The 19,138-nt window shown below is 37.0% G+C and overlaps 1 protein-coding gene across 1 annotated transcript in view; it reads left to right on the forward strand.

Annotated features, from left to right (window-relative positions):
• The first annotated feature begins 1,400 nt into the window (after positions 1 to 1,400).
• Positions 1,401 to 19,138, forward strand: part of KCNK2 (potassium two pore domain channel subfamily K member 2) — a 216,162-nt gene continuing 198,424 nt past the window's right edge. The window contains exon 1 of the mRNA XM_045876150.1: positions 1,401 to 1,800. Within this exon, the coding sequence (XP_045732106.1) occupies positions 1,767 to 1,800 (34 nt within the window). The 5' untranslated portion in view covers positions 1,401 to 1,766. The remainder of the gene's footprint in view (positions 1,801 to 19,138) is intronic.

Raw genomic sequence — 19,138 nt, forward strand, 5'->3', positions numbered from 1 at the left:
CGAGGGGCTGGATGGGGACTTGATCAGATGATAGCATGAAATGGTACTAATGAAGCAAAGGTCAGGGTCCACATCTCTGTCTGGTCCGATTAGCATTATTGTTTTTCACATTTCCCTTCCCTTCCTCCCAATCTCAGCCAAGTCTCCTGCAATCTAGAGCAATTGTGCAAAGGGGTTCCTGAAAAGAGAGGACAGCAGGGGGTGGGGGCAAAAACCCACTCTTATTTCTGGAAAGTCAACTGACAGTTTATATGCTCTTGCGTTGTGTGTACATGTGTGTTTGTGCACGGGAGGGTCATTGTTGGTCTGTGCACAAGTGTAAGTGTCTGTCTACCTAATATCTCCCTTTCGAACGATTTGAAAAGCATTCATTGTTTGAGTCAGATGGAAGGATTATGTTACTTGAATACTGGTATTTAATGTACATTATCACATTTGTTATCATATCAAAACCAGATGTTTAAAATTTGGGCTAGAAATTCCGTAATACGGATTGTATTACCTCAGGGTCACCCTACCACCTAATGTTCACTGCTCAGCTGTATTTTGTTATGGCTTTAATAGAGCAATAATGTGTTTCCACAAGTCTTAGTCTGGTATTAGATGACATGTGGGCTAATTTTGGTGGGTTGAGCAGACTGGTAGGGGGTTATACAAACCAGAGCAATTTGCTTTCCCAACAATAAGAAAATACATGAGAATTGTTGCTAATAGTCAAGGCATCTCTCTCTCTCTTTCTCTCTCTGTCTCTCCCTCTTTCTCTCTCTCCCACCTTACTTCCTCTCTTCTGTCACCCTTTCATTATTTATCATTGTCTTTCATTCTTTATCGTTGGTTCCTTTATTTAAAAAAAAATGTCATTTTTACTGTCTCCACATGTCCCTCAAACTTCTTCCAGACACAGAATCTACCTCCAATTACTTTCTTATCTCAGCCAAAGCTATTTGAAACCTTCCTCTTATTTGCCTTTCTCACATGGCTTCTGTACTGATAAAATTAAAACAAGCAAGCTCAGAAAACTGATAGCATTCTTGATTTAAAAAAAAATTATAATCAAGGCAATTTAGATAAGGTTTAAAAGAAAGAAAGAAAAGCCTCTGTGGAAGCAAGCCAGCGATTCATCTGTTTGCATTAATAGGTTCCAGCGATGGTAGTACAGGCACGGAAAGCCCATTCGCCACTGCGCTTAGCAAGCACATGAGCTTAAAAATAAACTTTGACAATGTAGATCTCTTTGTCCTTTCAGGAATGGAAAACATTATGTACTTCAAAGCATACTAAGCCTGATTTTAAAATATAGTTGGGATACTGTTACCGTGGCAATTGGGAGGGTCTTCAGGAAGCACACAGTATGTGGAGGCTTCGTGGGCAATAGTACTCAAGCCACAGACTAGTGAGAATAAATGACGCCGGCACATTTTAATAGGCTCTTTCATGAGGAAGAAACGTCTGTCTCTTAAGCTCCCTGGAGCAACCAGGATCTAATTCCTCGTTTCAATCAGGGAATTTCTTTCTGAACCAAACTGCTAAGACAGAGTATTTGAGTAGCACATTTCACTGGCGTACAGCAGTGTTGGTTCATTTTGGAGGGTTTTTGGACAGGAAATCGATCTACAGGGTAACTTTCACACAAGAAAGGAAACAGTATGGGACGATGGCTTGTTAGTACAAGGGACTCTGTTTTGGAAATTACGGACAAGAAACCTTGGTGGAAGAACGGCATTCAAGATCAAAAGCATGATGACTCCTGATGAAAACATCCCCAAATGATGAACCCACAAGCAAAAAGGAACTTCTACTGTAAGTATCTTAGCAAGAATCAAGTACCTCGTTTGTTTTCAAAATTTCTGGAGTACGTGGGGTAGATTTCCAAGCGAATGTTTGATGTAGGGAGTCTTCATAGACAAGTCTGTAATTAAACTCATTGGGTGGTTCCAACAGAGGGTTAGTTACTGGAATTTTTTCCATGACCTTGCAACACTGAAATAAATTACACGTTCATGTGGGCATGTTTTATATAATAGACATGTTATATCAGGCTTTTATTGTGTGATGTATTGATTCTGGCAATGCAAAGATGATGAACCTAAGTATCTACACATTCCATTACGTTTGGACTCTGGTCATTTAAACTATCTTTGCTTTGGTTTATGTCTTGTAATCAATTTTTCCACATATAGATTGACACATGTTATTTGCAATTTACTCAGAATATTAGTTATATAGTTATTTCCTCAGTGAATCTTATTTGTTTACTAGGGAAGAGATAGCTCAGAATCTTGGAAATGGGGAAGAAAAGCTATGATAGTTTACACTAAAACTTGGGAACTGAGGCTTCTTTGTTCATTTCTATATTTATTTGGTTAGTAGTTTTGTTTGAAAAACTATTTAGATGTCTCTATGTAAGAGATTTTTTACTCCATAGGAATAGGATTATGATCTTGGAAATGTGAATCAAGTTCTTCAATAGCATAACTCTATGTAAATATTCAACATAGCTAAGTCCATCTTCAGTGCCTGGCAGAGTATATACTTAATAGATAGTTTTTGAATGTATATATGCTGGTGTTGGGTAATAGGACAAATGTCTTGAGTGTACAGTAATCATTTCATATCAGGATTCTACTTTATTAACTTATCCATGAATGTGATTGAATTCTGTTTAACAGGAACTGCATAATGAGGTTACATTGCATTACTACTTTCAATAAAGAATTTCTTTAAAAATCAAATTTCTCATCATTTTCTATTCTTGGTTGTTTTTCTTTTCAAATACAAGAGTTCAAAAACTCGTTGTTTATTTGAAGGGATATAAAGTTTTGGGAGCAATTCAGTATATAAAATGTCAGCTGATTTCCAATTAGGATGTAATTTCCAGGTGTTAATTTGTAGCACTGGATTTGTAATTAGCTATTTTGGAGTCCCCTCTGCTGAAGATTGGTGGGTAAGCCAAGACATTGGCCAAACCCTCAAATGGGGGAGATCATTTTTTAGGCGTAAGGAGCATGAAAACAAACCGAGAGGCAAGTAGATGAAGAGAATTTTGGAGTCAAACCAAGTGTTCCTGGAGTGACAGGAGAGAAGCAGAAAACACAGAGAAAGGCACTCAATGGAAGAGAGCTAGAGAGGTGAGGCAGATTTATTAGAGCTGCCATTTCTATCTTCTATGATGCCAGATAACACTGTTGTGGTTCTCTAATTTTGTTCTAGATCACTTGCCATGGATACTTGTTAAACTGAATACATGTCCTTCTGCTACTATAAGTAGCAAGAATGCTATACAGGTGATTTTATCACATCTTGTTAGAAGTGGTGGTAGGATCCTTTGGGTAGGAACTGACAGGAAGTGTAACTAAGCAACAATTATCATCAAGGTAAAATACTTTGGGGGTAATCATATATAAAATATCATATATAGCATTTGGATAAGCTTAAATTATCCCGCTAACAGGTCAGTTCTGTCTCCTAAAATATAGAGGTATATTTTACATATAATTTATACAGGCAGATCTGTCAGAATATAATTCTCATTAGAATAAGATATTCTATAGGAACTGTTTGGAAGCTCTCTTAAGAATTAGAAGGTTTGTTGATATCATCTGCACAAACACTTTTTCAGGGTAACATTATCTGGATTTATTATGTAGAATTCTGGGAACTCAATCAAGAAATGATGCAATATTAGAGAAGTCCTAAGGCATATGATTATTTAATGAAAGCCAGTCAGTGATATATGGTAGAATGATTAAGATTTTGAAGATTATCTTCAAAAGGAAGATGTCAGCTTAGAACCCCTCCGCCCTCCAGAATGATTGGGATGTAGTTACTGATGACAAATTATAACTTGAATTTTTATGGCGTGTTATAATTTTTTTCTAGTTAGTTGCTTGACATCAGAAAGATCTATAGCCAGAACTGTTCAAGATTTGCTGTACCAAGAGAAATGAGCTCCCTGCCACTGGTGATATGATATAGATAAGGAGATTCAAAATGGAGGGGAAAGCAAGTATTTGGAGTCAGACAAATATTTCTTGGAATTCCAGACCCCCTGCTTATAAACTATGTGACCTGGAGAAACTCTAAGTTTCTGATTCTTCATATGTAATATGGAGTTAACAATTCTTCCTCCTTAGAATTACTACTGTAAAGATTAAATGAGACAATTTGTGCCATGCTTGGCCTATAGTAAGAGTGCAATAGGATGGCTAAACTACATGAGCTCTAGGGGCCTTTCTGACTATGTGGTTCTAGTCATTCTAGCTGTTTAAAATAAACTAGATTCCTTAACACTACATCAAAAACTAATGATGTAATGTATGGTGATTAACATAACATAATAATAATAAAAAAAAATCTAAATTCCTTGGTTGTGCTAAATGCTACCCAAAGATGTGACACGATAGAAATATCTATTCTTCACTTAGTGGGCTCCTAATATATTGAAAATTGTTAAGCAAAACTTCTACAAGTGCAATGAAAGAATGAGTAAGGCAATCAGAATGTACAAATCGAAAATAATGATTTTTTTTAGATGATTTAGATGTGTTAGGTGGTAAAATCAATTTGACCGTCTACAGTCCTCAATGGTTAAGACAGTGGAAACACTGGATTGGCTATCACTAATTAATTTCCCTTCCGTCCTGTGTCTAATCATCTTAGGGAACCCACCGTAATCAGCATAATCATTCTCAGCAGATATGGGTTTTTTTGAGAGTTTAAGGACTGGAAATGTTCATCTTCAAGATATTTCCTATGACATCTTTCTATAGTGCCTGCAAAAACCAAAGTTTTATGTGGACAGTGTATTTTGATGATTTGATTTATTGTGTTCATTTGTTACAAGTGCAAAGCACTTGGCAGAACCATCATTCTTACACTACTGCTTAAACTGGCTTAAGCAATGTTTCCACATCACAGATATGAAATAACAATCTAGCTGTCAGATTTACTAAGTGGAAAGTCACTATGTATTTGGGAGAATGTCAGCAGTGGCTATTAAAGAAAGTATTATCTTGCATCTATATAGTGCCATTTTCTTTTCAAAACATTTTCATATACATTATTTCACTTGTTCTCACCCTTAAAGCAGAGGGTGTTTACTTCTTCTGCTGTATAATATGAGTAATAAAGCAGAATGAAGCAGAATAGTCTAAGGAGAAGGTTGAATATAGAGAAATGAGACTTTGCATCTAGCATAATTTGTCTAATGGTTTTAGGATAATCTCTGATTTTTATCCAGAAATATAGAATTCATCTGCTTCTTTCATGCTTTAATGGGAGCCTTAAACTGAAGCAGTAATTAACACTTACCTTGCATTGTGCCTGCCCCAGAGACCCAACCAGGTACACACAGAGCAGACTTGGGCAACTAGGTCAACCTCAGTCGGGTGTGCAGAAAAACTTGAGTTTCTGCAATTCCCTGTCTTCTCCACTACCAATATATACCAGACACTTCAAGAGAGTAAGGATATTCATATTTACTCATTTATACTTTTTATTTTACAAAGGAGTCAAGGCTACAGTTGTGATCCTGGCAACCTTGCTTGGCTGAAATGATATGGATCTGGACAATTGGACTTTATACTTTTATATTATTTTATGTATATTATAGATATTATTATTTATATAATAATTATAATATAATATGATATAACTATATGTGTACCAATTAACAAGGTGACAACGTCAGGTAAAACTCTGCCCCATAGCTCCTCAGAGGCTGGTAAGCTACATCATACAGGCATAGATTTTGAGACTCAGGGCATAGTTCTATCTGTTGACTCGAATCTAGTAATGAGAAGCTTTCCTTGGTATGACTGAAGATTTTAGCCAGCAGGAACCACAATTGATAAGTGCAAGAGAAAAACAGAAAAAAAAACTATATAGCAGCAGAATGCAACTATCTCACAGTTAACCACTAGGTGATTTTGAAATGCAACATGTTGATTTTTTTCATATTAGTAGCTTTGGGTGTGCAAGACTCTTTTAGCCCAGTTCCTCATTTTCTTTTCATTTCAAAGGTTAACATTGCCACATGTTCTGTGCAATAGTTTTGGTTGGTGGTATTTCATGAAAAATGTAGGCTTAAAGAAGAAATCGTGAAATAGAGGGCTTTGATGCATTTGAATGGAATAGAATGAAGCTTAGAGAAGCCCTTCCCTTGTTCTGCATGAGCATTGCTCACATAGTATTATCCTGATCATTCCTTCCTCCTGTGAGACAAATGGCATTTAAGTTAGACTAAGTGCAGCAGAGCTAATAGAGATGTGATTACCGGTCATCACATAGTATGATGCCAAAGTGTTTTGTTTTCCTCATGCTGTTTTCCCCCTTTTGAAACCTGAGGTGACAGGTCAAGATGAATCGAACAGTCATGTGCAAAAGCCACCAATTTCTTTTCATACCTTGACAGTTTAGAGTTCTGAGTAGTACAGTCCTGAAAAAGTTCTTGCTTCTTTGCCTTCATGTTTTTAAGATTTGTTTTATTTTGAGAAAGGTGTAGGATTCTCACTCCTTCAGGGTGAGATAATCTGCTCACTGAACACAGTTTTTTGTTTTGTATGTATTTTTTAAGTTATTTAAAAATCCACATGAAGTAAAATTCACTAATTTTTGTGTGCGTAGGTCTGTGAGTCTTGTTACCAGCACCATAATCAAGATAAAGAACAGTTCTTTCACCCCCAAAATATTCTCTCCTGCAGCCACTTTATCGTGGAAACTCCCTCATATCTAGGTCCTGGGACCACTTACCTGTTTTTTGTTTCTATAGTTTTGCCTCTTCCAGAATGTCCTGTAAGAGAAATCATAAGCTTGCAACCTTTTGAGTCTGTTTTCTTTTACTTAGCAGAATGCATCTGTGATTCATCCCTGTTGTCATGTCTATCAATACTTTGTTTCCCTCTATTGAGGAGGAGTATTTTATTGTACCAGAGTGTGTTGATTTATTCAACCAATGAAGAACACTCAGGCTGTGTCCAGTTTGCGGGGATTCTGAACAATGTTGCTCTACATAGAATTTGCTTTAAACACAGGTTTTTGTGTGAATATAAGTTTTCATTTCTCTAGCGTAAATGAATACCTAGGTGTGGGATTGCCAATCATATGGTAAATGTAAATTTCCAGAGTGACTTTACCATTTTGCATTCCTACCAGCAATGTATGAGATTTATAGTTACTTGGCCTTCCTGTCCGCACTTGGTATTGTCCATTTATTTTTTTGTTTGTTTTTTTTTCTTAACAATTCTAATAAGTGCATCTAATAAGATGCAATGGCATCTCATTGTGGTTTAAGACATTGAGCATCTTTTCTTTAAAAAAAAAAGTTTTATTTACTTATTTGAGAGAGAGAGAGAGAGAGAGCATGCAAGAGCAGGAGGAGGGGCAAAGGAAGAGGGAGACTCAGACTCCCCACTGAGCAGGGAGCCTGATGCGGGGCTCAATCCCAGGACCCTGAGATTATGACCTGAACCCAAGGCAGACACTTAACCAACTGAGCCACCCAGGCGCCCCGAGCATCTTTTCATCTGCTTGTTTGTGATCTGAATATCCTGTTTGGTGAAATGTGTTCAAATCTTTGTCCATTTTTTTACTGGATCTTTGTTTTCTTATTGTTGGTTTTGAGAGTTCTTTTAAAATTATGGGTATAAATTAACTTGTTGGATTTGTGATTTGAAGACATTTTCCACTCTCTGCTTTTCATTTTCTGAACCATATCTTATAGAGAAAAAGGTTTTAGTTATGATGAGGTACAACTGATCCATTTTTTTTTCTCTTCTGGATCTCTTATGGATCAAGCTCTTAGTGTTGTATCTAATGATGCTTTTTCTAACCCAACTCATGAGAATTTTCTCTTGTGTTTTCTTTTTTCAGAATATGGTAATTTTATGTTTTACATTTTAGGCCCGTGATCAACTTTAATATTTTTTATAAAGTAAGAGGTGTGGGTGGAGGCATATATCTTTTGCATGTGAATTTCCAGTTGTTTTAGCACCATTCATGGAAAAGACTATCTTTTATCCATAGAATTGCATTTGTAGTAGTATTAAAAGTCAGTTCACTATAATTTTGTAAGTTTACTTCTGGACTCTCTATTTTGTCCTATTAATTTATGTAGTATACTTTCACTGATACCATACTGTCTTGATTAGTATAGCTTCACAGTAGGTCAGGAAATCATGTAGTGTGAGTTCCTCTAAATTTGTTCTTCCTTGAAGTTGTTTTTTCTACATCGTTTACTTTTCTATATAAAATTTAAAATCAGCTGGACGGTATCTACAAAAATCCTGCTGGGATTTTGATTGGGATAAGTGTTAAATCTATAGATAAATTTGGGGAATGTTGACATCTTATTAATATTTGAGCCGTTTAATCCGTTTGTTTAGTTCCGCTTCATTTTTATCCTCTGTTTTATAGTTTTCCTCATATAGACTCTGCACATTTTTTGTTAGATTCATACTTGGGTATTTCATTTTTTGGAGCTCTTGTAAATGATACTTTTAAAGGTTTCTGTTTCTACTTTTCATTACTAGTATATAGATATGTGTTATCTCATGGACAAAGAGCTTGTATATGTATATACAGATATGTGTATAGAAAGCCTACAAACCAACATGAATATGCCTAACAATCAAGTAGAAAAAGACCAAACACACACACAGGAAAGCAAGTAAATACAAATGACTTTTAAAAATTAAGTTCAATTTCGCACACAGGAAGAAAAGGGGAACACATCTGGGAAATCGTATGGGAAATATTTTGATATCTATGTTATCAAAGGTGTGGGAAAACAGATGCTTTTATAAATTACCAGTGACAGAATTGATGCCTTTATGGGAAACACTTTTGAATGTATATGAATATTACTGATGTACATAATCTCAGACCTAACAATTTTGCTTCTAGTTCATTCTACAGGTATGTAGATGGATGATGTCAGATGTCTAAGGGTATTTACTACAATGTTTCTTAATTGCGAAACATTGGAAATAATGTAAATGTCCATTATCGTGGATGTGGTGATAGAAATTATTGTGTGTGCACATTGTTGCATGGTTGTGGGAAAAAGAATAAAGCAATATAATATACACTCATAAAGAATGTCTCAACAAGACCATAATATAAATTCCTCATTAGAATATAACCTTCATAACTAAAGTGAATGCTCCACAGTGCAGATTTTTTGCCCTTTAATTCACTGTTGTACCTAGAATAATCTTGGTACATAGTGGGCTCAATAAATACTTATTAGATGATTTAAGTGGATATACAAAGAAGAAGAAAGCAAGATGCACGATATTTTGAGTTTGAGGTGTCAAAAGTCTAGGAGGTGGAAGATGCCCAGTGAGTCATTGGAAATATGACTCTTGAGTTGGAGATAAAAATTCAGAATTGTTAGCTAAATCCTTGGGTGAAGCTGCGAAAGATGTGGAGAGGTAAATGTGTTGAGAAGGGGCTGGGCGTTTCTAAGTGTGTGGCATCAATTTATAATGGGCAAATGGAGAAAGAAGAGCCAGAAAGGAAGCTGAGACTGAGCCACACCAGAGGTGGGAATCTAGGGGAAATGGTATGTTGAGCCAAAAGAGGGACTTCTAAGAGAATGGTCAACTGTATCAAATGCCATAACCGATGTAAAGATAAAGGGCCAAAAAAAAGGCTAAAGTGTGTTCTTTGGATTTGGTAGTTAAGAGAGTAACTGCCATGGCGTGCTCACAGCCGGAAGGCTGGTTGAGGTACAGAGAAAGTGAGAAGTGGTAAGGCTACTGAGGCGGTGAAGTAAAAGGAAAGTGAAACACTAAATCACTAGTGTTTTAGGTGTTCGGCCATAGTAGAAAGGAAAGAGAGAGGGAGATGAAGTATCTAATAGGAAAGTTTATGTCTTAGTTGCCAGAAAATTTAGCTCAATTTTTATGTTCATAGTAGGGAGCCAGAAAGAGGGAGAGATCAATCTATGATGGATGGGTTGAGGTTCTGGATGTGCAGAGACAATACAGTCTAGCTTTCTGAAATAAATCCTTTGATAAAAGCATTGGCCAATGGTGAGCAGTAGAAACAAACCCATGGTAGAACAAGATTTTTATGTATATGAGGAGTGGTGTTCCAAGCCTGGGAATGATGTATACAAAGATAAAATGTGCACTTAGGACTCATGGGACATAGTTAAAATAGAAATTTGGTTTTTGTATTCTGCAGTCTTTTTAGAAATGTCCAGTGAGGCTAGTCCTCTTCTTGTTCTGCAGAGAACAAGAAGAGCCCTACTCCTTCTTAGGTAATAAATGTGCCTAGGATCCCAGGAAAGGAGGAAATGGGTTGGCTATCACTATAGAGCTCTATCCTTTTGAGTAGATAGAACAAGAGGGAAAGACATTCCCGACAGGAAAAAGTTCAAGAAAAGCAAAATATTGAAAGTACTTGTTTCATAACATAATGTACTTTTCCTTTATAGCCCACATGATAGTTATATAAGTTTATTTATGGGATTATTCTTATTTATTTAATGTTTCTGTTGGGTATTGGGTACATATGGGATTTTTAAAAAGAGGTCTGTGGGGACGCCTTTGTGGCTCAGTTGGTTAATCAGCCTCCTCTTGATTTCGGCTCAGGTCATGATCTCAGGGTCATGGGATTGAGCCCCACATTGGGCTCCCCACCCAGCACAGAGTCTGTTTGTCCCTCTCTCTCTTCTCCTCCCCCCGCAACAATGTGCTCTCTATCTCCCTTTCCCTCTCTCTCTCTCATGCAAATAAATAAGTAAAATCATTGTTGTTGTTGTTTTTTTAAAGGTCTGTGTGGGAAAAAGCAGAGAAAAGCAATAAGTCATCTGATGGTTCTGCAAACAGGAGAAACTCAAAATAGTTGACAATAATTACTGACAACATGGCAGGCCAATTTGAGAACATCAACTGAAACTTGTAGGGGTTTTGCCCAATCCAGTAGCAGTTAAGTGAAAAAAGCTCATGGTAAGATCTAAAGGGTGTAGAGCAGACGTCTAGACCCAGTGGTGAACTCTCAAAATCAATAAGCCTGGTCTCCCTTATAGAACTGATTGACTTGTAAGCTCACACTTTGAAACACTTCTTTTAAAAAATAAAGCACTTTATCTATTTGTTCAATGAATACCCGTGGAAAGCCTCAAATGTATTGTTACTTGTAGAATTGCAATTAAATAAGGATTGAAAATAAGAGAATATAATATGTAATGAGTATATGCTCTGATAATGTATGTATAGTATAATTATTAAAAATAGGTGGGGGCGTCTGGGTGGCAGAGTCGGTTGAGCATCCGCTCTCGGTCATGATCTCAGGGTCATGAGATCAAACCCTACGTCAGGCTCTAGGCACAGCACAGAGTCTGCGATTCTCTCTCCCTCTCCCTCTTCCCCTCTTGCCTGTGCTCTCTTTCTCTCTCTCTCTCAAATAAATAAATAAATCTTTAAAAAGATAGGTGGATATTGGGGATGGTATACGCTAAACAAAAATTTTCAATGTATTCACTAATCATATTATTGGTTATATTATTATTGCTATTTTGAGATCTTCTGCATGCAACATGAATAAAACATATGAATAATTATAATATATTCTAATTCTATCATCCCCTGTGACATTGAGAACCAGGGTTCTTGATATGGAAAAAAATGAGATACAGATGAAATGTATAAGTTAAGTAAAACCTGTTAGTACTGAATTTGAACTGGAAATATCATTATTAACTCATAAGGTATTTAAAATACATACATCCATACAATACACACATATCATATATAAGTATATATGTGATTATGAACATATGTAATAGGGTAGGTATGTAATACATTATGTATGATGTAAGATATAGGTATATGTATATTCCCCAACATTTTTTCTGGAAAACCCAGAAAAAATTACCAAGCACCCAGTAGCAATGAGAATCTTTAGCACCAAAATTGTGGTTTTCCTATACCATTTCCCTACTAAAAGAAGTCAAGACATTTTTGAGAAATGTGTGACTCCAAGTGTGGGTCAAGAAATGTAGGAGATGAACATGGAACATCTTGTCATATCATATAAGTGAAGAAGCTCTCAGGACTAACAAGGCTATGTCACTGGTTCATGACATAGACCCAATCTTAAAAAGCTACTAATTAAAAATGGGATGATTTGAGCAGGATAATAACTGCAATGAACTGAAATCCATCAAATGTTTAAATCCTTGAGGTCATAATGATAAGAAAATAACTAACTGGAGATTCAGGGAAGGCCTCTTTAAAAGTGATAGGTAAGCTGAAATTGAGGGCTAAGTAGGAAAGAGTTGATGAAGACAACAGGAAACGTATATGTGCACAGCTAGAGGATGGGAAGAACTCAGTCCTATGTGGCTGGAAGACAGTGAGTGAAAGAGAAAGAGGTTCAGCATGAGGTTGGAGAAATAGGGCTGATCATTCAGGAACATGTACTCAGGCTAAGGGCTAGATCTTTCCTTAGAAATGTGATAGAAGGTTCTTGAAAAGTTTTATGCAGGGAAGGGACATAATCGAAGTTGTTGCTATGGGACCCATGGATTGGAGGAGTCCAGAGCAAAATCAGAGAGAGAGGGAGAGTTAGGGGCTGCTGCAAGCAAAAGATGAAGCTGCTTAGCCATCAACACGAGAAAAGCAGTCTAAGAAAGACCTGTTGCTCTCTGGAGCAACTTTATAATCTTCTATGTGCTCAGGATCTGGTAAAACCAGCCCTTTTATCCCCATTCTGCTGTATCAGTAACAGGATGTAGCATACTTTTCTCCTACAGAACCTGGACTCCATGTAAGGTTTATATTTATAATAGAAAATTAGGAGGCCTGATTCTGTCTAGTGGAGTGATACCACTTTGCTTTTAAAGTCTTCTGAATCAATAAAATTGCTTACTTTCAGTTTGTTCTTACCTTTTTTGAGACAAAGTATAGGCCTTCCAAAAGATGGGTTGCAACTAGAGACTGTTTCTTCTTTCTTCCTGAGTTCATATAAAGATAAACAAACAAGATTTCTATGTAAAAAGGAGCTATTTCTCCCCTTGAGAAACACCCATGAGCAGGGAGGATACTCGGTTGAGATGCCCAGTATGACCATGTCAATTGTTAATGGCTGGCGCTCATTTCTTGCTGCCTCTGTTCTGATTGGTCAGTGCTGACGCATTCATGTTTGTTAAATATTAAAAACTCACTCTGCTCATGGACAGTAAAATAATATTTCCAACTGTCACTTGGAACACTTCAATTCATCTTCTATATGGGATCAGAGGGTGAGGATAGGCAACATTCAGATATGCCACATACAATCAATCTTTTTGAGGAGCAGGAAAGGAAATTTTAAAGAGATTGATTTTAGAGATAACATGGGTCGTCTCTTCTCGTGTTCTCTATTTCTTGGTATGCTTGTATATTCTGCACGGAGAACACTCCAGCTAGTTTGCCCCTCTTATGCTTTTTCTTTTTGACACCACATTATTGTTTTGCTTTAAAAAGGAGGCCACAATGTCTTACCACACTTTATTAAGAAAAAAAATCCAGAATTTTGTTCAACACAAGTAATTACAGGTCTATTGGTCAAAGTTCCGAGTATTAACTGTCTTTTTCTCCCCTGTGGAATGAGTATGCATTTTCTACCATTTCTGCCTTTGGTAGTTCATTTGGTGCCCTTCAGAAGTGTGATGTTTGGCATCTTTTCAATGCAGGCATTCTTTAAAGATGGTTTTGTGCTACGAACTCTGTTAATAATGTTTGGGACCAAATTTATTGAATAAGTGTATCAAACTTGAAATATTATTAATAATTAAAGATAAAGTATGACTTACAAAGTCTCTCAGGCTGCCATTCAGCTTGCAAATTGGTTAAAACCTAGTGACAACACTTATTTTCTTGTTGGGGCTCATATACTATCTCAGAAGCCAACTTCAGAGGAGGGCTTCCAAAACTATTTTCAGCATCAATACCTTTAGATCTCAGTGGTTTTCCAGTGTGATTATTTCAGGATGGTACTCATTTAGATGTGTGAATTCCAAAAAATTTGCTTTATACTTTATTCTTTGATCCCACCACATACACTCAGACAAATTATTGGGATTAAAGAATCTCCAATTAGGGACGCCTGGCTGGCTCCGTTGTAGAGCATGTTAATCTTGATCTTGGGGTTCTGAGTTTGAGACACATGTTGGGTGTAGGGCTTACCTAAAAAAAAAAAAAAGAATCTCCAATTAAAATGTCATACATAGGATATTAACTCTTAATTTCCTTTTATAATTCTCCTGGTCTGCCAAACTCTAACTTTCCAGTATAAACGCATTTTGATAGTGATGAGAAGACTGAATCATTTTAATAGTTTTAAACGATCCAAGTGTTTTTAAATCACAGTATATATATTTTCATTGATAGATGATAGCTGGATATTGGATATTAAGAACATATTTTTTAACTTTACAGTAATGGCCAACTGTCTCTGAACAGTGAAAAAATTATGCTTGAGAGAGTCATATGAAGTGTGTATGATTTTCAGCCTATTCTCAACCTAAACGTTTAAGAAATATAATTTAATTTTCCTATAAAGTGAATTTAACTTTAGTTCCAAATTTTCCATTTTTACTTGATAGAAATTTAATCTTGGGTGAGTTTAGAGTTTCTTCCATTGTTTCAGTCAATTCTCATCTTTTCAGTCAATTCAGGACTTTCCCAAATCCCATGTTTGCTTCTAGGTTCTGGTGCTTTCAGAGGTCCTAGTCCTTGACGTGGATGCTTTGACGTCTGCGTTGGTAGCATTTGCTGTGCCGGGTTGTGTCTGCCTTGACCTAAACATCAGGCTTCATCAGGTCTGCTTGGCAATTTCCAAGCCCCTCTCAGGAGACGTGAGGAATGTGTGGCTCTTCCCTTGTACCACTCTGGGTCCACAGGGGATTCTGATGCTGTCTCAGGCCCCTTTTGGCTGGACACCTGATGCAGCCATTGCTACTCAAAGCCTACCATGATGAGTAGGGCAAAGTGCGTTTTAAAGACAACGTACAACCTGACCGAGGCCTGCTGAAACAGGTGCCCGGTCCCAGGCTCCTCTTGGACCCCCAAACCTATCTAGGGATGTCCTTCCTCCCGCGCCTGACTTGGCATAAGATCAAGGGAATGTACAGGGCCCCTTCCCAAGGACTCAGGGGTATTTAATCCCCCGTCTTCTCTCCGGATTTTTCTCTTTTTCCAGCCCAGATCATCTTTATGTTCTCTGAAATAGAAAAACAAAGCAAAAACCCATGCATTTCATAAATCACGAGTTTTCCAACTTTACTGTTTACATAAGGACTTTGGCTTCTGCAACTCAAGTGTCAGTGATTGACTTCGTTGTTCTTTCCTTCCCAGAGGCCATAAATCTAGAAGTGGCTTCATCAATGGGGTAAAGTCGCATGAGTATAAAAGAATTACTAGGAATGAAGGAAAAGAGCCCAGTTATATAACATCCCAGTATGAACACTATTTTTGTGTACACATGGATTTCCACAGCCTACAGATTTTGAAACTGAAGGAAGTGACCCTAAAATGTGAGTAGTCCATTTTAATGGAGCTTTGACTTCTGTGAAACGGCTGTGTAAATCCCTTTCCCATTACCGATCTTGCATTCCAGGAGCTTTCTCTAAGGCTTAGTTTGTTTTTTGTTGTTGCATTTTTTTTTCCCCCTGTACAGTTAGATTAGGAAAGAAATTTATTCTTAGAAATGCATGGACTCTTTGGGCTCCAGCCAGCCCTTTATTACAAAGACATCTTTCTGTGCACCCCAATTTGACAAAGGAGAATTCCTGCCATATTACCCAGCTGTGCATAACTGAACATGTCAGTTCAGTGACCCTTAATGAATCACCTTTTAATATCTGCCCCCTGGCCATAAGTATGTCACTTCAATATTATTTTATAGTTTGAACTGAGTTACACTGAAGCATTTTTTTAATTTTTTTTTTTTTTACATTGAAGCATTTTGAGAATGGAAAGACAGGACGGTATTTTACTTTAAATGACTCCACAGCAATTGTGCTCAATAGTTGAGTGCCCTAGTTAGTGAGCCCGGGCATGTTATAAACAAATTTGGCATCTAAGTATATATACATATATATATTACAGCTAAAGTCCATCGACCAGCAAATGTCTTTCATGAGCACCAAATGCCTAGATTTGTGTTGACATCTATTTTCCCTAACGATGGGAGAGGCACAAAAACCATTTCAAATTTCTAAAAACCATTTTTGGTCTGCAATTTTGATCCTGGGGATAAAATTTAGATGAGAGAAGTTGCTCGAAGCTCGGTTGATCCGTTGAGGCAGTTATGCTTGATCCCAGAGAGTTCACCTTAAATTTTACCTGTTTTGTTTTGCTTTGTCTCCCACCCACTACACCCTCATGCCTCAGATGTTCTTGCCATTAAGACACTGAGGAGAAGCGCCAAATCTGCATCCCCAGGGCTAGGGATTTTCCTAGACTGTGCCAGCAAAATCCACCTGGGGGCAAGAAGTGAAGTTATTGCCAAGAAGTGAGCTGGAGAAAGGAAAGGTGGCTCCTTTGGGGATCGCGAAATTTATTTGGCTTTTGGCAAAGTAGCAGTGACATGAGGTACCCAGGGAAGGTATAGGGACCCAATGGGGTGAGTGCCCCATCTGGATACCCAGTGCACTCTGTGGATCAGAGGGGACCGGTTGCATGGACTAAAACAATCCCTGGGCGGGGCCAGTATTTGGTCAAAGACTCCCTGGGGGCTGGAGCCAAGGCTGGTGCTGTGTCAGGTGTCCACACAGCATTCATGTCAGCTTCTCGCAGTGTCTGTTCATAATGTGAAGAGGCCCCATGTTGCAGGTGCCCAGCCCACTTGCACAGGGAATGATATGCTCCCAATCCTGGCATTCGAGGCTATATAAGCCTATGCAGTCTTCCAGGTTTATTAACACCATTTTCATACAAAAATTCTTGTGCTAGCTTAGGTTCCTGAAGCCATATATGTTTTAAAGATGACTTGTGGTTTGCTGCGCTAAGCTTTTTCTCGTGTTATTCCTCTGACCTCTCAAAAATCTTACCTATGTGCTAAATACCACCTCCTTCATAAAGCTTTTCGTGTCTGAAAACTCCCACTGAACAAATGTTACTTAAATATCAAAGAGCCCTAAATGAGAAAAAAAAGCCTCAGTGATTCATTAATTTTTTCCACTAAGAGACTGACTGCTTATCCTATATGTTTCAGTGATAATGTAAAAGCAAAGTTAATTGCCCCACCATTGTCTTTGTATCCCTTATCGCCCCCACCAGAGCTAATAAACTAAGAGCTTACAGATTAGACTCCTTCAACTTTCTTCTTGCTTAGACAAACAGGTATCTATAGGAGTTTATTCTTTACCAAAGTGAAATCATATGATACACATTACATTGCAATTGTATATTTAGCTTAATGATACGTCCTGGACATACAAGCCAATACGTCTAGTGGTTAAGAGCCAAGGCTTTAGGGTCACATTGCCGGAGTTCAAGTCAAAGGCCATGAGCTAAATAATCATGTCCCTTTGGGAAAATTATTTAATCTCTTAGTTTCCTCATTTGTTAAATGAGGATAATAATAATTTAAACCTCATGGGGTTGTTCTGAAGGTTAAATACATTAGTACGTATAAAGTGCTTAGAACAACACACACAGTACATGGCCTGCATAGGTCAGAAAATATGCATATACACACGGACATAATTTTATGTAAATCAAATTATCATAATGCTTGCATTTCAGTATAATATTTCCTTTTTTGTTTCTTCTTTTGGTCCCTACTTCTCTTTCTCCTTCCTCTCATATTTGCCTCTCCTACTCCAACCACTTCAATTAATATAAACATTAGCCAGTACAGACCTACCCTTAACTAGTGTGGTCTTATACGTAGTCTTCTGTAATGGTCCTAATGGGTGTCAAACCTGATCTCACAAATATCCATGTATACCTATAATATACACATGTGTACATGTATACTCATGTGTGTGTATGCTTTTGTCATGGTTTACCCTACAAAAATGAAACCATATTATATACAGGGGGTTTTTTTTGGCCTCTTACTTTTCTCATGGAGTAATTGCTTCTGGAAATCCCTGTAGGTTAGCAGATATGAACAATAAGATTGTGTTTTCTGGATTACCATAATTTACCTCTTTGTGTACACATTTTTGCCACTCCAAAGAGTGCTACAATAAACATCTGGGCTCACATATCTTTACTTTTCGGTGGTTATATTTCTATGGGATATATACCCAGGAAAGAGATTGCTGGGTCAAAAGGTTTATGCATTTTTAATTTTAATAAATGTTCCCAGATTACTTTCTAATGGAGCTATACCCATTTACATTTCCACCAGCAGTGCAGAAAATACTTTTTCCACATATCCCCACTGACAATGTTACCACTATTTAAAATTTTTATCAGTCTGATAAGTTTAAAGTGGTGGTTTATTGTTAGCTCACTTTCCATTTCCCTATTAGCAAATTTTTTTTTAATTACATGTATTTGCTGGCCATTTGGATTTGCTCATCTGCGAATTGCCTATTTATATCTGTTCTCATTTTTCTTAGACTGTTGCCTGTTTATTGTCAATTTTTAAAGCTCTTTTCATATAATCGTAGCTTTTAAACCCTTATTTGGCATCTGCATTGCAAACATGTTTTCTAAATTTGTTTATTGTCTTTATTTGTAGTATCTTCTACCACACAATACTTCTTTATTAGCTTCTAAGTGTTCCCCAGAAGTCCTAATAAAATATTAAAATTATTTTTATATTTAAGACTTTATCTACTTTTTTGTATATGACATGAGATAGGATTATAAATATATATACACATATATATACATATATACACACACATACATACATATACACATTTTATATAAAGTATGATATATATGTATATACCTTAAAATATACATTAATTCATACTGATATTGATGATTATAATTCAGCATCATAGAGGTTTTTTTTTTTTTAATGTATTTAATGTTTATGCCTCTTTCTCTTGCCCCTTAAGTTCAGTTTAGCATCCGACTGTCGAAGTGGACAATTTATGAGGATCTTGGGCAGGTAACTGCTTGAAACCTCCCTGCGGTTCTAGCCATGGCAGGCAATTCGTCCAAAAAGCTGTGGGGCT

The sequence above is a fragment of the Mirounga angustirostris genome, unplaced genomic scaffold (assembly GCF_029215605.1).
Source record: "Mirounga angustirostris isolate CCGP_5_RB_7025 unplaced genomic scaffold, mMirAng1.0.hap1 SCAF_6, whole genome shotgun sequence".
NCBI classification, from domain to species: Eukaryota; Metazoa; Chordata; class Mammalia; order Carnivora; family Phocidae; genus Mirounga; species Mirounga angustirostris.